Source organism: Delphinus delphis, chromosome 3 (assembly GCF_949987515.2).
Source record: "Delphinus delphis chromosome 3, mDelDel1.2, whole genome shotgun sequence".
NCBI classification, from domain to species: domain Eukaryota; kingdom Metazoa; phylum Chordata; class Mammalia; order Artiodactyla; family Delphinidae; genus Delphinus; species Delphinus delphis.
This window is the reverse complement of record NC_082685.1, coordinates 63,184,479-63,206,551: the sequence shown is the minus strand read 5'-3', so window position 1 is coordinate 63,206,551 and position 22,073 is coordinate 63,184,479. Positions and strand designations below refer to the sequence as shown.

Genomic DNA, 22,073 nt, shown 5'->3' with positions numbered 1-22,073 from the left:
AATTCTCAGCTTCACACATGTGGTTTCTTCTAAGAAAAAGAATGTCAGCAGAACTAGGTCCAGGGTCTTTCTGGTGGACAGAGTTTATCAGTTCCTCTGACTTGGATGGGGCAGATAATCAGCCCCTGAGAACTATACTCCAAAGGTAGCTACAAAAAATTAATGCAAGCTTCTGTACATATCAGTCTGTGCCTCTCTCCTCAAGTTGTTGTCACTGTTCTCATCAGTGAGAGCTGTGACTTATCTTTTACCAACAATGATTCTACCAGGCTTGGGCAGTTCCATAGTGGGAAAGAAGTACATTCGAGTATCATTATTCGAAAGACAGCTAGGAGGAGTAACTGTACCAGATTAAGTGATAAATATATAGTCGTCCCTTGGTATCGAGGGGATTGGTTCCAGGACCCCCTGCGGATACCAGACTCCATGATGTTCAAGTCCCTTATATAAAGCAGTGTAGTACAGTCAGCCCACCCTATCCACAGTTTGCACGTCCTGAGGTGGGTCGAATCCAGGTGCAGAACGCCATCCGTACTGACGGTTGACTGAATAATGTGTGTAATTTGTGTCAGGAACTCTACCTTGGGGTGGGGGCAATATCAGGGTGGAGTTAAGAGTGAAATCACATGAGGAAGAAGCTGTTGTGCGGCCCAAGAGAAATAGAATGAGCCACAAATGTAGTCTTAAGTTATCTAATAGCCACATTAAAAAGTAAAAGAGAAACAGGTGAAATAAATGTTAATATATATTAAATATATATACATATTTAATATATCCAAATATATTCAACATGTAACTAATATAACAAAATTAGGTGTTTTACATTTTTTCATACTAAGTCTTTGAGATCTGGTGTGTATTTTACCTTCACAGCTCACCTCAGTTTTTTTTTTTTTTTTTCACCTCAGTTTTGATAAGCCACATTTTAAATGCTCAATAGCCACATGTAGCAAGTGACTACTGTATTGGACAGCACAGGTTCGGAGCATCTTAGTTATGGTGGTATTAATAAAAGCAGCACTTAGTGAGAGTCTATTTGCATGACATTGTTCTAAGCTCTTTAGATGTATTAACTTAGTTAATCCACAAGACAACCCTATGAAATAGGTACTGTTTTTCCCCCATTTTACAGATGAGGAAACTGGGTTCACAGAGGTTAACTCACTTGCCTGAAGTTACAGCCAGGGTGGTTCCAGAACTCATGCTCTGTTCCCTGGGGCATGCCTACTGTCCTCTCTGGAATATGATCTGATGAGTAGTAATAAACCAAGTACTGCTCTCTTGGGGATTCTTTTTACCTCATCTGCCTATAGTTTTGATGGAGAAGGAGCTGGATAAGATGAAGCCATGAATTCCAGGAAGTGCTCAATGTCTGACATCAACTCAGAAAATCCCCGAGATTCCTTAATCTCCACAACGCTGCTTTAGCCCTTTACAAATATTTCAGACTGGTAATGGTCAAGGGTATGAACACAACGAAAACTTACGATCCTGATTACTTTCTTCTCCAATCATGCAATGATTTGCAAGGTTTGAAGTACAAATTTTCCTGGCAAATGATGCAATGGAAGCTAGGCACATTCACCTTTATTTCGACTTTAATAAACTCTTAAGCTTGTATTTCCCTTTTCTGCAGGTACAATTGAACTCAGTTTTCCTACATTTAGACAAAACTTCAGATTATTTATTGGCAGGTAGTTAATACTAGTCCTGCTAGTCAATAGTATCTAATGAAGTACTTTTTTACATTAAATATGGTATGCATCCCAAATATTGGATGTTCTCCTGTTTTAGACATACTTTCACTTTCCTTAACCAAAACTGACTAGACCAGGATTAGATGGTGAAGTTTATGGAAGCCATCAAATAGAGACATGTGGAAAGTTCTTTTCAGGTCACAAAGGGATTACAGTTTGCAATGGAGTTTTTCTTACCCACTTTCTCTAAGCAGAGGTTTGAACAAGGACTTTACATGCTGCTTAAAGATGTACCCATTTTTGATTTGGAGAGCTGAGCACATGCACTGGTCTCTAGTCCCTCCCACTAACATTAGAAGTGATTATCAAATATACCCATAGGGCAAAGAACAGGTAAGGAGAGCACAGCAGGTGTGTGAACAAAGTTTTGGAATTAAAATTGTCTGGAAGAATGAGCAGAGCTAATTAAAAAAGAAACCTAAACCTGCAGGGGGTGGGGATGTCATTGAGAAGCTAGGTGAGTCACAGCAGAGAATGCTGGGAAGCTCAGGAAATGAAGATGCCATGTGCTATGGAAGGCAGCCGTGCCAGCAACAACTAAGTGGGTATTGCCCGAGTATGTAGATGGAACAGTTGGATCCAGTGTGTACTCCCCCACCCCAAGCATGAACCATAATTCAAAAAGAGTCATGTACCACAATGTTCATTGCAGCTCTATTTACAATAGTCAGGACATGGAAGCAACCTAAGTCCATCTACAGATGAATGGATAAAGATGTGGCACATATATACAATGGAATATTACTCAGCCATAAAAAGAAATGAAATTGAGTTATTTGTAGTGAGGTGGATGGACCTAGAGTCCGTCATACAGAGTGAAGTAAGTCAGAAAGAGAAAAACAAATACCATATGCTAACACATATATATGGAATCTAAAAAAAAAAAATGGTTCTGAAGAACCTAGGGGCAGGACAGGAATAAAGATGCAGACGTAGAGAATGGACTTGAGGACACGGGGAGTGGGAAGGGTAAGCTGAGATGAAGTGAGAGAGTGGCATTGACATATATATGCTACCAAATGTAAAAAGGATAGCTAGTGGGAAGCAGCTGCATAGCACAGGGAGATCAGCTTGGTGCTTTGTGACCACCTAGAAGGGTGGGACAGGGAGGGTGGGAGGGAGATGCAAGAGGGAGGGGATATGGGGATATATGTATGCGTATAGCTGATTCACTTTGTTATACAGCAGAAACTAACACAACAATGTAAAGCAATTATACCTCAATAAAGATGTTAAAAAAAACCTCATATGATCATCTCATTAAATGCAGGAAAAACTTTTGACAAAACTCAATATCCATTTATGATAAAAAAAAACCTCTCTAGAAAGTAGGTATAGGGAAACATACCTCAAAATATAATAAAGGCCATATATGACAAACTCAAAGCTACCATCATTCTCAACAGTGAAAAGCTGAAAGCATTTCCACTAAGATCAGGAACAAGACAAGAATGTCCAATCTTGCCACTCTTATTGAACATAGTTTTGGAAGTCCTAGCCACAGCAATCAGAGAAGAAATAAAAGGAATCTAAATTGGAATGCAAGAAGTAAAACTGTCACTGTTTGCAGATGACATACATAGAAAATATACATACTATACATGGAAAGTAAACATACAATACATATAAAATCCTAAAGATGCCACCAGAAAACTACTAGAGCTCATCCAAGAATTCAGTAAAGTTGCAGGACACAAAATTAATGCACAGAAATCCCTTGCATTCCTATACACTAACAACAAAAGATCAGAAAAGGAAATTAAGGGAACAATCCCATTTACCATTGCAGCAAAAAAAGTAAAATACCTAGGAATAAACTTACCTAAGGAGGTAAAACACCTGTACTCAGAAAACCGTAAGACACAGATGAAAGAAACTGAAGACAACGTAAACAGATGGAAATATGTACCATGTTCTTGGATTGGAAGAATTAATATTGTTAAGATGACCATACTACCCAAGGCAATCTGCAGATTTACTGCAATCCCTATTAAACTACCAATGGCATTCTTCACAGAACTAGAACAAATAATTTTAAAATTTGTGTGGAAACACAAAAGACCATGAATAGCCAATATAGCCTTGATAAAGAAGAACAGAGCTGGAGCAATCACACTTCTTGACTTCAAACTATACTACAAAGCTAGAGTAATCAAAGCTTTGGAACAGAACAGAGAGCCCATAAATGAACGCACACATGTATAGTCAATTAACCTATGACAAAGGAGGCAAGCACATACAATGGAGAAAAAACAGTCTCCTCAAAAAGTAGTGCTAGGAAAACTGGACAGCTACATGTAAAAGAATGAAATTAGAACATTCTCTAACACCATATACAAAAGTAAACTCAAAATGGATTAAAGACCTAAATGTAAGACCAGATACCATAAAATTCCGAGAGGCAAACATAGGCAGAAGACCCTTTGCCATAAATCTTTGCAATATTTTTTTGGATCTGTCTCCTAAAGCAAAGGAAATAAAAGCAAAAATAAACAAATGGGACCTAATTAAACTTAAAAACTTCTGCAGAGCAAAGGAAATCATTGAGAAAATAAAAAGACAACCTATAGAATGGGAAAAAATAATTGCGAATGATATGGCCAATAAGGGGTTAATATCCAAAACATATCAACAGCTCATACAACTCAAAGAAACAAACTCAATTAAAAAATGGGCAGAAGACTTGACTAGACATTTTTCAAAAGAGGACACGCAGATGGCCAACTGGTACATGAAAAGATGCTCAACATCGCTAATCATCAGGGAAATGCAAATTAAAACCACAATGAGGTATCACCTCACACCTGTTAGAATGGCTATCATCAAATAGAACACAAATAACAAATGTTGAGGATGTGGAGAAAAGAGAACCCTCATACACTGTTGGTGAGAATGTAAACTGGTGCATACACTACGGAAAACAGTATGGAGGTTTTAAAAACATCTAAACATAGAATTACCATATGACCCAATGATTCTGCTCCTGGGTATATATCCACAAGAAACAGAAACACTAATTTGAAAAGATAAATGCACCCCAGTGTTCATAGCAGCATTATTTACAATTGCCAAGAAAGTAAAGTAAGCGCTCATCAACAGATGAGTGGATAAAGAAAATGTGGCATATATATATATATGTATATACTCACGTATATATATATATATACACATACAATGGAATACTGCTCAATCATAAAAAAGAATGAAATTTTGCCATTTGCCATAACATGGATGAACTTGGAGGGTATTATGCCAAGTGAAATAAGTCAGACAAAGACAAATACTGTATATCATTCACATGTGGAATCGAAAAATGCAACAAACTAGTGAATAAAAAAAAAAAGAAACAGACTCACAGTTATAGAGAATAAACTAGTGGTTACCAGTGGGGAGAGGGAAGTGGGGAGGGGCAAGATAGGGGTAGGGGATTAAGAGGTACAAACAATTATGTATAAAATAAGCTACAAGGATGTACTGTACAACACAGAATATAGCCAATATTTTATAGTAACTGGAAATGGAGTATAACTTAAAAACTGTAACCTGCTATATTATACACCTGCAACATAATATTGTACATCAACTATACTTCAATTAAAAAACCCTCAAAATTTCAAAGGTAGAGATGAAATGGTGTTAGACAAAAAAATATTGAACCATTATTTCCACCCAGAGATATCAAAACTTTATTGATGTTAGGGTCAACATTTCCCTTGACCCAAGTTGGTTTCAACGTGTGAAAAATTCTAACTTAGTGTATCAATGTCAATATCCTAGTTGTGACAGTATGCTATAGTTTTGCAAGATGTTATTGAGGGAAGTGGATAAAGGATACATGTGATCTCTCTATTATTTCTTACAATAACATGTGAATCTATAATTATCTTTAAAAAGTTTAATTAAAAAATTCTAAAGGTAAGATAATTTAGTATTCATTCAGCCTGCTTATGTAGTACCACCCCAAAATGTATTCCTCCACAGAATGTTCTGTGGTGCTGAACGCTCACTGTTGGAACTTAATAATAAAGGAAGTCTCCATTTCTGGTAGGTGATATATTTTTCCCGGAGCTGAGGACATCAGACTGTTCTTAAGCACACACAGCACCTGCCCATAGTCAGTGTTCAATAAATATTTATTCAATGAGCTAATTATTTCTGAGAATGCCAAAATGACATCCAGGCACAGGCTATGAACTCCTAACACTGCCTGTCACAGCACTTCAATGTGCAAAGACACCAGCACCACAGACAGGTCTGTAAATGACTCTGAACTGTTCACAAAGCACTTATTCTTAATAAGATGTCCAAAATATACAGCTGACTCTTATCCACATTTATCTAGTTACTCAATTCTTCCATACAAGTTGTATTACGTAGTAAGGTAGAACGAAGAAATTACTGTCAGGCCATCTATAAAATCCTGTTCTTTAAATGGATATTGAAATAGTCCTAGTCTTACTGACCGATCAAGCCCCTTTCCAAAAATTGACTAGTATAAATGGGGTTTGGGAAGGACATCTCCATCAGGAAGTAATTAACCACATGAAGAGAACCTACTTGGCTTGTCAATTCTGGTAAAGGATGAAGTGTCTAAATCTCCAGGTTGTGTTTATTTTTCCGTCTATTTATAGAACAGTTAATGTATAAAACAGCATACTTTTCTGCTCTATCATAATCCACTCAGCCAATCTCTATATTTAAGGAATGTTTTGGGGACTTAACATCCTCTAAATATTCTAAAGAGTATTTTAAGTGTTTTAATTTCATTTCAATTATTTTATAAGTTACAATCTCTCCAAAGTTGCAAATTGAAATCAATTACTTAAATTTTTGATATAAACCAAGTTCTTCTGTCTGAGCATTTTTCTTTTATCACTTATATAGTCAGGAATACTTCCTCCTTTACCTCGTGAAAGAGCAACTTAATTTTTCCCACAGGCTGTCTAAATTGAGTTCTGAACCAACTCGAGCAGCTGCTGCTCCTGAAGCTGATTAGTAAAACAAAGTATTCAGCGTAACACAGGAGTTGATTTAAACCGATAAAGAGCAGGAAACTCAGAGCTGAAGGAGAACCCAGCTCCTGACATGGCCCATTGTTCCTTGGTACACTAAGGCACTCATCAAGTTAGGTGACCTCGTATCTCATCTGGACTAAATACCAAAGCTGAATGCACCTATTTAAGGCAGATGAAGCCTCATCCTTGAATTTCCAGATCTAAATCACTATGGTCCTTTCTCATTTATTTTCTAAATTGGCAGCTTTTATAAGAGTAACTGAAGAAACACAGGTTTCATACGGAGAAGGCAGTTAGGAGACTAGTGTATCCTCCTCGATTGTGTAGAAGAGAATCTTTGAAGTTTAAATTCAGCAGATATAGAAGCCCTGCATATTAACGCTGTCCTCTGAATGAAAGAGACTAGATTTACAAATAAAGCCTAAAGGGATGGGGGAAGTAAAGCTTACGGTTTTCAAGCTATCATTACTCAGCTATAGCATCAAAACACTGTGCAAAAGTGTTTTAAGTCAGTCAATTTTAGAACTTACCTATACGGATGAACTATAATATTTATCTACTCCTAATTTTGGCATTGACCCTAATACTTAACTTCCACCAAAACTACCCCACCATTTTCTTCTTTTCAAAACCTCTGATTGCCGACCGTATTCCATACTCAGCCGCAGAACTAGGCCATGAAAAAAAACAAACCACCCCAAAACAACAATAAAGCAAAACAAACTCCCCTGTTTAAGGGGGAAAAAAATGTCAGTTTTGGGCATTTGGGGAACTATGAGGAATCCTTAAAGTTGATGTAGATTTCATGTGGTCCATTTGAAAACAGCCATATTTAAGGGAGATTTACCTTTAAATAAGCTCAGTTGTACCTTGCCACCATCACTCATGCCCTGGCCATTCCAAATATTTTTTCACTCCTAAGAATGACAGAGAATGATACAAAACCCTGAAACACCATTTTATCTCTTATACTTGCAGCTTCATTTACCCAAGAGTAATGACTCCTTCAAGTTATACAACAGATGGCAAAGTTATTTGGAAACTAGGCCACCTAAAACTTTTCAGTCCCATTTTTTGGAAAAAATGTTTTTTGGAGGGAAAAAATCATGAGCAGATAGAGCATTTTGGACAGTGTGTGCAGGTTTTTAAGGTGTATACAAGATAACACCAGGAAACAATTCAAAAATAAAGCTAAGAAAACAATTTCATTCCCAACAGCATCAAAAGAGAATACTTAGAAATAAATTTAATAATGTAAAGTGCAAAACATACTCGAAAACTACAAAATACTTTCTAAAGAAATGAAAGATCTAACTAAGTGGAAAAACTTCTCACACCTGTGGATTGGAAGACTTAACATTGTTAAGATGGCCGTACACCCCAAACTAATCTATAGATTCAACACAATCCCTATCAAAATCCCAGCTGACTTCTTTAGACACTAAGCACCAAGCAAAAATCATTTACAAGAATGAGAAGTACTTGCATCTTGGAGTTGCTTTTGGTTTGTAGATAAGGGTTTTACAAACTCTGAAAAAAATCACTGCATCGGCCCCGGACTCTGCGCCTCCAGGGCTTTCTCAAGGTAGGTTTACTGAAAACCCACATAAAAGCCCTCATATCCAAACAAGGCCTGCTCTGTAATATAACCTAGTCACTGCCAGCTTAATTTAGTGCTAACAGTGCTATATCCACCTGGAAAAAAAACCTGTCGGGGTGGAGTGATAGGAGCTGAGGGAAAGCAGCAAAAACAAGCCAACCAGCCAAGAAGAAACGCTTCTTGACCTCCTTGCAATGGGTCAGAGTTTTAAAATATATAAAGGAGAAAATACGTTTTAAAAACCTTGAACTCTGCATTTTCTTGGGAAAATTTGCAAGGCTATTTCCTTTAAATAAATGGGACAAATGTTATTGTTTGACATGAGTCAATCAATTTAAAAAAGCCATCTAAGGAGCAGAGTTAGTACCAATCACTAATACAACAGATATGGGTTATATTGCATACTCTCTAGTCTAATGACTCTCACTTCGTCAGGATATAGAGAAGTTAGTCTCTCTCACTCTGAAAAAGGGATAGTAAGTGGAGCTGAGACTATCTTTTAGACACATTTCCTCTCTCTCTCAAATGACCATTTAAAAGCAAATCTTTAATTAAAACCACACACAGAGAAAATTTATGCCACTCACAGGAATTTATGGTTCCATTAAATAAGACTATAGCAATCTGAATTGTCTATTTAAAGCTGCAGTTCCATCCAAGATTTATGCTAATTAAGCTTTTTTTTCTTACATCAAAAACAAGACTCCTACAAAAGAAAAAAATAATCACTCAGGGGAAAAAAATTTAAAGCTTTCCAAAGAAGTACATTTTATTTACATTTGGAAATGAGAAAGGCAGCTGTTATCCCTTTACAGTGATAGATGCCACAGAATGTGCTAATCTACACAGGCTCCTCCTTACACAACACCCTGCATTACATTTAGAGATTTGATACATGAAACTTTCTCCCAAAGGCACAGACAGCCGCACGATATTTACTTTGGCCAGGAGACTCACGGTTTTACTTGAGAGGAGCCTATGTTAACGACAGGTGCACTTAGTGGCTATCATATCTTCATATTCTTTATAAGCGATTGAGCCATCAGGCTCAATCGCCAAAACACTCAAAGGGCTGTACTTGGCAGGTACACAGGATGGTCTCGGCACTGAGGAATCGAGCTTCTCATGGATGATGTTCTGCACCATGGTGTGAACCGGAGAGCCATACCGATGTCCGACCGCCCTGGGACAGTCCCCTTTACAGTATCGAGGGTTGTATTTGTGTGGAGCCACAATCCAGTTGTCCCACTTCAGCTGACTAAAGCTGAGTCTAAAGTCATGGAGCTCACACTCATTTTGGGGAAAAAGAAACTGTTTGAAGTATTCACTCAGATTGAATGAAGCTGGAACCAGAGGCTTCTTCAATTCAGAGCTGACAGTTTCCTGATCTCTCCGGTGACGGGACGATCTTACACCCTCAGCAGCCTCTTCTCCCATGGGATAGGCAGACAGCTCTCTCTCCTGGTCAGGACCCTGTGAAGGCCTCTTTTTATAGTGGAGGGAATACCACCTGTGATAAGCCTGAGCACTTGTGTCATTCAGATATAAAAGCAGTGAGGGGGCTACCAGAAGAGTCATGTTAAGTGGACAGTCCTGCGCTGAAGGATGCTGCAGCTGGTCTTTTACACACGTAACGTTTACAGACATGTGAATACTCCTCTTGTTGGAGGCCACTAGAGGCTGAAGGAGAGTCGTCACATCAATCTCAATCCATCTGTATTTCTTTCTAAGTTCAAACTGTGAGTGAAAGGTAAATGAGTATGGAACTCTTGGGAGAGTCTTGCTAGAAAACTCTGGCTCTTTTATCACCAGGTTGCACACACATTTAACAGGAGAGGGAAAAGAAACGGAGTTGTTGAAAGTGTATAGCAAGACTGACTTGAGTAAATGTTCAACAGCAGTAACACGATCCAGGTTAAACAGCAGGTCCACTGATGATGGGAGGGTACCTGAGGAGAAAAACACGCCACCAGTAATGCTCAATACAAATCGAAAGCAACACAAAGTCAGATCAAGGAATTAGCACCTCAGAATGTGCTTCCACCCTTCTTTTCCCACTTTCTCAAGTCTCAAAACAAAAGTTGGGGTGGGATGGGTGTTATAAAAAAAAAAAAAGCAGGTAACCAGTACCATAACTAAGTCCCAGCACTTACAGCTGGATACTTAATCACCAGCAATTCAGAACAGCTCTGGTGGTGAATTAAAACCGGGACTCACTACATTCTGAAGTTTCAGAATCTTAATAATTTGCTTCAAACATAGAGGAAGCTAAGGAGGAGAGCAGTATTTTTCTCTTGAAGAGTCTCTAAGGGGAAAAATGTAATAAAGACACTTGCCAGGCTTGTTAAGAAAACGTTCAAGTCCTTATGGACAGAATCAATAAAGAAAACATAATTGTCTAAGTTAATTTGGAACACTTGAGACCGACAACAAATGGAGGCTCTAAACCCACTATAACAAAACAGGACATCAAGGAAGGAGGAAGGGTTTTAAATAGCCACAAAGGACCTGCTGAGTTAGAAGGGTTTTCTGTAAGTTATGAGCTAGTGAATATAGATTCTGTTTTTTAATAGTGCTGTTCTGTTCTCTCTCACACACAAAATTGTTGACTAATGCTTTGTTCTTATAAGGATCTACTGTTCCACGTAGGTACTTAAGCTTTCCTCTCACAGAAAGCAACAAACATGGGTAAATATCCTGTTTCATAAAACACACCAACAACTGAAAAAGATTCTTTAGGCACATATCCAGGCCAGAATTGGTAGAATGAGAAGAATATGCAACTAGAAGTCAAAATACCTCTTTTCCAGTCTTGATTTTGTGACCTTGGACAAGATGCTAACCTCCAGCAGCGCTTTCCCAGCCTTTAGGGCCATTAAGTCTCTTCTATCATATTAGCGCAGCTTAACCCATGAGAGAGCATTAGGAAGAAACAATAAGATCAAGTACCAGATTTGTCTGGAATTTGATATTGAGTATCATGCAAAGTAAAATGTAAGTCAAGGAGCAAGGGCCAGATCCTTTCTGTAACTGAAATGCAGAAGGTCTATCTTCTTCCCTCCACACATTAACCAGTCTGCTCCTACACACCTGTCACCTGGTCCCCAGGAGCCTGCTTGTGCTGGGCACAGGGGGTGAAGAGCCGAACAGTGTTGTAGAGGTGACTTCTGTTGGATTTCGGGATCCCCTCCTTGGTAGCACATGCCTTATAGAGCCTCTTCATATAGTGCAAAGCTCTGTCATCTGGCTGCAGCCTGGGGGCCTCCATTTGCCCATTGTACAGAACCTTAAAGAGAGGGGAAAGGAGGCCAGGTCTGTGTCTCCCATCTAGAGGCTGCAGAGAGGACTGAGGCTCAGCCTCAGTTTCCAATGGAGCACTAGCTGCAATCTGAGCTTCTCCCCTAGAAGCCTGAGAACCAAGGCTAATAGGAAAACAGAGCCAGGCAAAGCAGCAAAAACAAAGGAAGAACTTGCTGGGAAGTGCCATGGCTTGGAAGAATTAGCAAGAAACACGTTTCCCCATACCAGTCTTCTTCCTAAAAGCCAGGAAGAGCCTCTGTTGGTCTCTTAAATAAATGTTAGGTGTGTGCGTGGGCTAGGTTCACTTCTGTAATCAGACATCAAGGATGCCTAGCTGAAGGTAATTTTATCAGCTGTATGTCAAACAGCTGATAACACCCTATTTATCCAATTTCTCCTAACTAGATACAGATTTACTTGGTTATGTAGCTTTCCTTTTCCTTTTCCCTGGCATTTATTTAAAATCGCTTAAGTTAATGGACTAGTTATGTAGCTGAAAGGCTAAGAGGAATTGAGGAAGGCTCTTAAAATAAAACCACCCATTTTCTGAGAGAGATTAGCATCCTTAAAGTGTTCCTTAGGTGCTTGCTGAAACTTCCAAGGGACATGGAAAGGCTAACTAATTATTCATGATGATACACAGATCTGTTGGTATGCAACTTATGGTATTCGGTTTACTCTCCCTCTCTATTCTCATCACCTCTCCCACTTCCAGGTGCTTAGAATAATTTACTGCATGTTGATTTGGAGGGTGAGAGAAAGTCACAATTGGCAATGAAATTCCAGAGAGCACAGAACTATTAAGTTGCCTAGTTCTCTCAGGTAGCTTAGTAAGGATATGTACTTGGAATACTGCAATATGCTTTTAAAAAGGAGGACATCGCCTTTAATCCTGACTCATTTTTAAATATAATTATCTTGATGCCTTTACTTTGGTCTGCACATTCATCTATACATACTTTAGTTGAAAGGTTTAGAGGTGTTTTCAGGTGCTAGAAAATAATTGAAAGTTTTATTTTTTATTAATCACTCTAATGGTAGTAGAATTTGCTAGGATATTTTTGTTCTTAACTGTTATAAGTATTTATGTTCTTGCCTCTGAGCTAAAATCAGGTTAGAGATTATGTTTTAGAAAAAATGAGATGCGTGCACAATGAAGAGCTGAATATACTCATGGTATAAGATACAGACCAGTCTATGCAGTACCCAGGCTGATAAAACCGAGGTATATTTGTAAATATTTTTAAAATAAATTTATTTATTTATTGTTTATTTTTGGCTGCATTGGGTCTTCATCGCTGCACGCGAGTTTTCTCTAGTTGCCGCGAGCGGGGGCTGCTTTTCCTTGTGGTGCACTGTCTTCTCATTGCGGTGGCTTCTCTTGTTGCGGAGCACGGGCTCTAGGCGTGCCGGCTAGTAGTTGTGGCACGTGGGGTCAGTAGTTGTGGCTCGCTGGCTCTAGAGCTCAGGCTCAGTAGTTGTGGCACATGGGCTTAGTTACTCCACGGCATGTGGGATCTTCCTGGACCAGGCCTCGAACCCGTGTCCCCTGCATTGGCAGGTGGATTCTTAGCCACTGCGCCACCAGGGAAGTCCCTATTTGTAAATTTTAAGTTCATTGCCTGCCAAGCCTCCCTGGCCCGTGGCTGGTAAGCAGGATTATAAAACACAGCCAAACTGTTGAATGAGAACTTAGTCCTAGATTACACATGGCCAGCAATGCCATGAACAAAACATTCACAGACATGCTGCATCAAGTGGAAAAGTCAGTCAGCTGTACAGGACAGCGGCATCCTTAAGCAGACAGCACTTTTCCGAAAATGGAATCGCTTCCCTCCTGGGAAGTGGAGTGAACTGTGGGCAACGTGACATCCCGCCCGCGGCAGAACCCTGTCCGAGAGAAGCCGGCTGCTGTGGAGGTCGCTTCTTTCTTCCCTCCTACCACCACTAACAGCTGTTCAGCAGTTGCTGGACTATTACTTGAGGGCTCCTGTGGCTAAATTTGAGGAAACATTTTTATTCTCTCTTGGGAAAGTCTACACCCTGCCAGTGGATTCTAATCCGATGGGTGCCAAGAGAAGTCCCAGATCCGTGTCCCTGATTCGGGGCCTGAGGTCGCTGAGAGCTTGAACATAACCGATTCCTGTTCCAGCTACTGGACAAAACCCTACAAAACGTCGCGTCGGCTGCCAGGCGGCGGCTTCAGGGGCGCTCTCCACCACGGGAGAACACCCGACCCTAAGCGCGCGGCCAGCGAGGCCCTCGAGGCCGGCGGGGCCCTGGCTCTTCAACTCTTAGTCCGTGCGGCTCCCGGGAAAGGCGGGAACCGAGGAGAAGTTTGAGAGACTCGAGAGGGTGCCCCCAGAGCCCACTCAGTCGCGCTTGGCCCCACCCCCAAGCAGGCACCACCCACCTCACGTCACTCGGCCGGGGCGCTCCTCTCCCGCCCGGTGAGGACGGCGCCTTCCTCCGGAGACAGCCGAGAAGGGGTCCTCCCGGAAGTGACCTCACTGCCTCCTAGCGCGGCGTCCGATCCTACCGGAAGTGGTGGACGGAAGCCGGTGGATCCCGCGCTGCGGAGGGCGAGGTGACCTCGGTGCGGGAGTGGGGTCCGGTAGTGCGGTCTCGGTGGCCCTGGCGGGGTGGGGGCGCCGTCTAGGCTGGGAGGGATGAGGAGCGCCGGGGAGAGCCTCGGGTTGGGGGCGGCATGTCCGGGACCTGAGCCCAGCGCCTTTCCACCCTCCGTCCTGCAGGCGCCACCGCGACCATGGGCCGCGAGTTTGGGCATCTGATGCGGATGCGGCATGTAATCACCTACAGCTTGTCGCCCTTTGAGCAGCGCGCCTTCCCGCACTACTTCAGCAAGGGCATCCCCAACGTGCTGCGCCGCACTCGGGCGTGCATCCTTCGCGTCGCGCCGCGTGAGTGTTCTGGCCGGGCGGGGGGCTGGACTCCCATCCACAGTGGGCACTGCGGGTCCCTCACTGAGCACTCTACAGCTCGCCATACACACGTTTTCTCATTGAATAGTCCTGAATGACGTTGAACTGGTCATATCCTCCCCATCTTATAGACGAGGGAGGTGAGTCATAGAGAACTTAAATGACAGGCCCAAGGTCACTTGTGTGACTCCAGCGTCTCCCTCTGAGGTCATCTTTACCCACTTCTTAGCGATGAACTGTTTTGTGTTAAAGGTGCAGCAGATAGTGATGATAGTTGCACAACATTGTGACTTTGCTAAAAACTACAGAAGTGTACGTTTCAAAATGGTTAAATGATGAAGTTTATGTTATGTGAATTTGATCTCATCTCATTAAAATATTTTAAAATGTGCAACAGGGGAGCCATAAGGGAAGAGTTGGTCACCAATTTTCCTGGGTAAACCCCTTTCTTTTACACACCTGTAAAAATGGGTTTGTAATGTAACTTTTCTTGATCGTCTCGTTTAAGAGTGGTTTCTTAAAAACTAGAGACAGGAAGGCAGAATATGTTGTGAATCAGAAAAGAGGACTGAGATCCATGTGTCTTGTAAGTGCTCACTGCTTATTTTCATTTATTATTTTTATAGCATTCGTAGTGTTTTATCTTGTCTACACATGGGGAACCCAGGAGTTTGAGAAATCCAAGAGGAAGAATCCAGCTGCCTATGAAAATGACAAATGAGCAACTCATCTGGATAATAGTTCCTTGTCTCTGAAAGACCCTTCTCTGGGAGAGGAGTCTACATTGCAGTGTCTTGAAGACACAATAAACTTATTGTAGGCTGCACTGTTATGATTTTGCGTTTTGTGTGAGCAGAGTCCTTGGATGTGACTGTTACTTTTCAAGTTCATGAATTCCCCTCCCCAGCATGAGTCCTGAACGGTTTTGGCTAGTCTGAGTTTGGTGAAGGATTGTAGCTCGCTCCTTGTTCCATAACCTACAAGAATGTAGCTGCAGCTACTCCTGTAGCTGAACAGTCGTGGATGGCATCGACTGTGGGTAATGTTGGCTCCCTGCCCACTATTTCCATACTGACAATAAAATCTAGTAGTTACAGTGTGTCAGGTACTCTTCTTAGCCCTTTACACAAAAAAGTTCTTTTAAACCTCACAACTACCTTTGGTTTTTTGGGTTTTTTTCCTTCAAAACTACCTTTGAAGTATCATTATTACACTCATTTTGCAGATGAGGACACAGGCACAGAGACGTTAAGTAATTTGCCTCAAATTATACAGCTAGTGAATGGTAGAGCGCTAAAGTTTGTGCTCTTAGAGCTGTGCTGTACCACATGATAGGAAGTCAGCTATGAAAGGAAAGGGTGAGGTGACCCCTTTGCCTCTAGAGCTGGGGTCAGCAAGCTGGCTGTGTTTGTACCAGGTTGCTAACAGTGGTTTTTAGCTGTGTATGGAAGGAGATTTCCTGCTGGTCCAGAGCAGCAACTTTCACAGGGCAGCCAGCATCTGGCCCAGGCTGTGTCTTTCCTTCTTATTCTAATGATTGTTTCTGCCTTTCAGGAACCAAAACTACCTCAAAACAAAACAAAAATCAGTAAGATGGCACTGATCGTGAGGCAGGAGAAGGAGGTACAGCTGAGACTGACAGACTTGGGCCCATAGCCTTTAACTGTTGCTTCCTCAATGTGTTATCACACCCTCATTCCTTAGCTGTGAGCTTCGCATTCATCAAATAGATGTATTAAGACAAAGCCATAGGTCTGAGGTTAACAGTGAAATGAGTGGCGTGTAAGAGTCTGGCAGGGTGGTACAGGCTTAACAAAGGACAGCGGTGTGATGAAAACTCTTGTCTCACCAAACATAGTCTAATTTTCCTGTTTGGCTTTTTGTCCAAGTTTATTCCCAGGGCTTGCTGCCTGATCTGCAACGTATATGGGTTATAGACTCCTTTGAGAATCTGGTGAAAGCTGTGGGCCTGAAGAAGGTATAAATGCATCCTTAACCTGGCATAGTTGGAACAGGTTCACCGGCCAGGGGAGGATCGATCACTGCCTTGACAGGCCATTGATCTCTGGGTTTTTTTTCCCTCCAGTTTTAGCCCCAAGCTTCCTAGGGACTATGGCCACCCTTCCTTATCCCATATCTTGGCTTCATTTTACCCTTAGACTTTTATTCTGGTTCTTTTGAGTCCCTTGGAGATATCAGCCCAAAATCAAACTTATCCTTTCTTAGCCCAGACCAGGCACTGAGCCTCTTGGTCTGAAACCTTTTATCCCAGGAGTGCTCTACGGAGACGACTGTCCTATAAGCCCTTGCTAAGCTTCTGCTTTTGGATAAAATTGTTAAAGGCTGCTTTAAGCCTGTCCCTCACCAAGGGGCTTCCCTCTCTACGCTTGGAGACCCAGAGCTCTGTGTAGCAGGGTCCTGCGGGGGTGGTGTGGGGCTGGTGGATGGTGTGGAATATGAGTTATATCTCAGTGCTCCTGTACATGATATGTATGGGATCTGGAATCATTTTATGGTTTATTCTATCTGTAGAAATCCATAAAGAAAAGGAAAATGGGTGAAGTCTCTTAACGAGGGATCATTGTTGTGGGCCTCTGTGCCTATAACCCACCCACCTGGAGCCTCCAGCCAGGGTGTGGCTCCTTCATCTGCTGCTGGGGCACAATCCCGTGTTCATTTAGCCCTTCTTTTCCCCAGCAGTGCACTTGCTCCCACAAGGGCTTTTATCTCTGCAGAATGCGGCAAAGGGGATTTTTCCGTCGGCCAACAGAGTCCCAGAGATACAGGCCCAGAAGTCCGTGCCAGTTCTAGCCAGCAATTGAGCAAATACACTTTGACCCTTTGTTGAAGTTTTACCTGGAAAAGTCTTTCCATTTCAGAGGCTTTCATTTTTCATTAGGCATCTCCTGCTCAGGGGCAGCAAAAGTTTCCAATTACTGTCAAGCCCTTCATGATTTCCCCTCTACCTGGAATGTGTTTCAGATAGCTGCTCATGTAGCTACACACTCTGTCTCCCATTTCACCCTAGGCACTTAACCTCAGAAACACTTGTATTGTTGTATTCAGAGTTTCCAAGCTGTAAGCTATCAAACATGCTTCAGTCTCACTTTCTTCTTCTAAATTAATCATTTGAACCCCCAAATGTCAGTGCCTGAGGGGCCTCAGAGATATGCTCCCATCTCATTGACAGAACAAGAAACTAAAGCCCAAAGAGGGGCAGGGCTGGCATCTGGTCAGCTCCCCTACCTGGGCCCCTGGCTCCTGCCTCCCAGCCAAGCATTTCTCCTTATGGACGCCTAGACCTTTCTGCTGGAGGAAGGAACATGTACTTTGGGTTGATTCATTCAGCAAAATACTTGATTGTAGAGAGCCCCTAGACTTTTACAATTTTTAATGTCAGGAACAGGCCACAACTACTCAAGGGATGTGGGATGGCTGTGGACAACTTGTGTCACTTCAGTTTAATGCTGTTTGGATGCTGCTTTGCTTTTAAAAGTTTGATTTTGCTCCATATTTAAATAAAACAACTACAGAGTTTGTAGACACATGAAATACTCTCCCTCACAGTGATTCCTTCCACAGGCAGTAACTAATGCATCTTTTCTTTTGGGAGGAGGGATGGCATACAAGATAGAGGCTTAAGGGACTTCCCGGACGGTCCAGTCGTTGAGACTCTGTGCTTCCACCGCAGGGGGCGCGAGTTCCATCCCTGGTCGAGGAACTAAGATCCTGCATGCCTTGCGGTGAGGCCAAAAAAAAAATAAGAGGCTTGAGCTACAAAGGCTTCTGCAGTGTTGTCACACCCATGATGATGAATAGTCCTTCTCCCCGCGCACAGAGGGGGCCCAGAGCCTCAGGCCCTTATCCTTGGCTGTCGTATTGGCTTTATAAGTTAATACAAAAGGCTACTTTGATTTTCCTTGAAATACAGGAAGGCAGAAATGGAGGATTAGGAGAAAGTATCCGTCTTTGGAATCAGCACTTTCCAAATCCCATTTGGCACATCCGTCTACGCTCAACAGGAGGCTGGCACTCAGTCCACAGACCCAACTGGCTCTAGGATATCACGCTGTTCACTCTTTCACTTAATCAGATTTGTGTTCTTACCCAGTGTTCACTAGGTCACCACACAGCCTCTTCCCCACCCCACAAAAGTTCTAGCTAAGCCCCTACTTGGGGTCATTCTGTATCAAAGCTCAGGAGTAAAGGGAAGGAACAGCTGACTAGTCTCAAAATTGCAGGATTGCTTAGGTGAGTTTGGCATATTTCTGCTTCTCAATGTTCCTTAAGTGCAAGCAGTGGTATCTCCCTCCAGGCCTTGCCTGGTCCTGAGAGGACTGGAACCAAGCAGACAGATCTGTGGAGTCACAACCCGCCCAATCCCAGCTCTGAGGCCCACCATACCACCCTCTTCTCCCTTGGCAAGAGGATTCGTGACTGTCCTGTTCCACCTTCAGCTGTGCCACATCTCCTCCACTTTTCCTTGGGAACAGGCAGGCCCTCACCACATATCCAACCTGTGAAGATGAGAAGGGCTTTGGGAAGAGGTAACAGCCAGGTGTTCAGGGAGACACAAGGCTGAAGAAAAATCTTGTTGCATTTGTCTTCTTGGCTTTTCCTTCCAGGTTATAGGAAAATCTGAAGTCCTATTTATCTTACTCAGAATTCACACCTTTCCACACAAATTTATTAAAATGTCTATGTCATTTAATGGGTACCCATAACTACTCATGGTTTAGGTACATGCTCTTTCTTGGTCTAGAAACTTGTGTTGGTTCCTACTTAAGGTGACAATGTTTTGGGCTTTGGAGAGATCTCAGCCCTATGCCTGCTTCCCTGAGGCTGCTGGAAGGATGTGCTCTGTAAAAGGCCCAGTCAGCTACTGGCAAGAAAGCTAGTAATTCAAGGTTGACAATGTTTATCACCACCATCAAGCTCTCTCACTGATTTAGGGGCCCCTGCTATCTCCTCATTCACATTTTAAAAAAGGAAACAAAGTCAACCTATACTTATTCATTCAATTCACCCATGATTGAAACAACCAGTCAGTCCTGATTGCCCTTCCCCTGGGAGATGGCAGGTAGGCCAGACTTTGAACTTTCTGCAGCTGGGTTTCCATTCTTTACAGAGATGATGTGGAACAAATAATTAGGGTGATAGTCCATCTATACAAATGGGGATCTGGGGCACTTGTAGACCATGCTTGCTGAAGTATCCTCCCACAGATGGGAGATAAGGGCCTTATCCAATTGCCTGTAACAAAATAGGTCAGTGCTTTCCTAGACAAGGCTGAAAGGGGTCAACACTATTTCTGAAGACCTCATTATTAAAATTCTGTTTTGACTAAAGTGATCTCACTAAGCTATTTTGGAATCAAAACGTGGCTAGGTGTCTGGTCTCCCTCAATGGCTTCACGTGGCTTTTCAAAGGGGAGGCGGTAGTGCTGACTTTTGGCAAAATGGGTGAAAAGGTCCACGCCAGCAACAGATCACTCAAAGTCCAGATGAGGGATCAGTAAATACTACATGCCTGAAAGGCAGGCCTTGAGCACATTCCTCTCTGGTAGACATTAACTTATTAAATTGACCCTGACTGCAAATATAAACTTTGCCCCCATCTCACTTGGCAACCATAGAAGAGGCAGATCTACCTATAAAAGGGAGTGGGAACTGTCCCCAGCCTTCATGATCCAATATCCCATCTACTGAGATGTGGCACCTCAAACTCTTTGCAGTACTCCTGGTCTGCCTGTTGCTGTTAGGCCAGGTAAGAAGAGAAGGATACATACGTGGGTGGGTGGGGATGGTAGTGGTGGTGGAAGAACTGTAAGCAGACCTTGAGCACCAGACTCAGTCCTGAGGAATGGACCCTCTGCTCTGAGTCTACAGTATCTGGCGGGGGGTAGGGGGGGGAATCATTATTCCAAGTTGTACAGCAAGGCTTCAACTCTTCCATACCTGAGGTGAATCTGTCTTTGTCCTACAGGTATATGGCTCCCCAATACCAGAATTGAGTTCAGCAAAGAGAAGGCTGAGGAGAATGACCCCATTTTGGAGAGGGGTTTCCCTCAGGCCCATTGGAGCCTCCTGTTGGGATGATTCTGAATGTATCACAAGGCTATGCAGGTACTCCACAAACCTGGGCCCGAGGCCTGGGAAGCTGCGCAAAGGAGAGATCAGCACATACACAGACCTAAAAATAAAATTGGGGTGGAAAAGTGCCTGGGTTGAGGTGGGAGCTCCACGGGGGAGAATCCCTCAAGAGTTAAAAGCCAAGAACGGCTCCACAGAGGTACCATGAAAGAGTAGTTCCTTTCCTTTCTTCGCTCTACCCTGAGATTGGATATCAAGCAGAGGAAGGAAATGCAGTAGACGTGGCTCTGGGCACTGCTAGACCTCTGTCTTAAAAATCACCTTTTCTTTTCCCTTAGAAAAAGACGCTGTTCCCTAAATGTGGCCCAGGAATGATGTATATACACCAGGGGAAAAGAGGACAGCACTTACCTACAACAATGCTCCGTTCTATGGAATATTGATTAACTGCATTTGGTTGGAGGCACTTAAGTAAAGCAATGTTGTGTTTTTAGATGTTTAAAGACAGGTGTATGCTTTAAATTGGTCTCCGTTTCTTCTTACAATGTTGATATGCAGATAAGCATAACTAGTCAACTTAAGAGTTTATTTTTCTATGTATACTATAAAATGTCTCAAACTGAAATTCTGGCAGCCTGGAACTCATGCTTTTGAGGGGAAGAAGGATTTATTTTGTATACTATAGAAAACCCAGCAAGGCCTAATAATGTGTTAACTTCTCAATCCGGAAAGCGCAGTGAGAGTTAACATTTCTTGAAGAAATAAAGAACACAATGGCAGGCTAAAGGCAAAAGTTTACTAATAGCTAGTGATTAACCTCGGCAAGTTCATAAACTATGGCCCTGGATCCTAACCCTTCACTCCACGTAAAGAACATTTCAGTGAGGTGTCAAAAGACAGGCGATACTGGCACTCAGTACCTGACGATGTGCCCTAGTTTGTCTATGAACAGAGAACTGGAAGAAAATGAAACAATAAAAGCCCAAGCCATGAAGAATAACAAAAAGGATGTGTATGAGATTTCTGTTGGAGCAGGGTGAATTCTGATCTATGCAGAAGGACCCATGGCCAGCCAGTTCAGAATTTCTATAATCAGAAATTAAGACCTGGACTGATGGGACCAGACTTTTAAAGAAGAGTAGCACTGGACCCTAAAATACAAAACAGAAATTACACGAAAAGGGCAAAGTAGGACTTGAAGAAGTGTAGAGAGCAGTGTTTATAAACTTTAATACAGAAAATCTATTTGATATTTATTAAACTTCGTTTCTCCAGCTATGGTTTGGCATTATACAAAGCATCTTAATGACACAGTAGAGTTAAAAAGATCTTTACAAATTGAAATGTGATACCCTTGTCTCCAAATA

General features: G+C 42.2%; 3 protein-coding genes across 4 annotated transcripts; 2 read left to right on the top strand and 1 right to left on the bottom strand.

Annotated features, from left to right (window-relative positions):
• Positions 1-9,117: 9,117 nt before the first annotated feature.
• Positions 9,118-14,154, bottom strand: GDF9 (growth differentiation factor 9). 2 transcript variants are annotated; one of them, XM_060008858.1, is made up of 3 exons: positions 14,086-14,154; positions 11,463-11,658; positions 9,118-10,321 (listed from the first exon to the last, which is right to left on the bottom strand). In XM_060008858.1, the coding sequence occupies exons 2-3, from the start codon at positions 11,638-11,640 to the stop codon at positions 9,354-9,356; spliced, it is 1,146 nt and encodes a 381-aa protein (XP_059864841.1). In that variant the 5' UTR covers positions 11,641-11,658; positions 14,086-14,154; the 3' UTR covers positions 9,118-9,353. The 2 variants fall into 2 exon arrangements, with proteins under 2 accessions (XP_059864841.1, XP_059864840.1); XM_060008857.1 differs by lacking the exon at positions 14,086-14,154 and having other exon boundaries at positions 11,463-11,859.
• UQCRQ (ubiquinol-cytochrome c reductase complex III subunit VII) lies at positions 14,130-15,438 on the top strand. The gene is made up of 3 exons (XM_060008859.1): positions 14,130-14,268; positions 14,426-14,593; positions 15,241-15,438. The coding sequence occupies exons 2-3, from the start codon at positions 14,440-14,442 to the stop codon at positions 15,333-15,335; spliced, it is 249 nt and encodes an 82-aa protein (XP_059864842.1). The 5' UTR covers positions 14,130-14,268; positions 14,426-14,439; the 3' UTR covers positions 15,336-15,438.
• A 4,815-nt stretch (positions 15,439-20,253) lies between these two features.
• Positions 20,254-21,681, top strand: LEAP2 (liver enriched antimicrobial peptide 2). Its single transcript, XM_060008856.1, has 3 exons — positions 20,254-20,380; positions 20,600-20,739; positions 21,045-21,681. Exons 1-3 carry the CDS (start codon positions 20,324-20,326, stop codon positions 21,079-21,081), a joined length of 234 nt encoding a protein of 77 aa, XP_059864839.1. The 5' UTR covers positions 20,254-20,323; the 3' UTR covers positions 21,082-21,681.
• Positions 21,682-22,073: the final 392 nt, after the last annotated feature.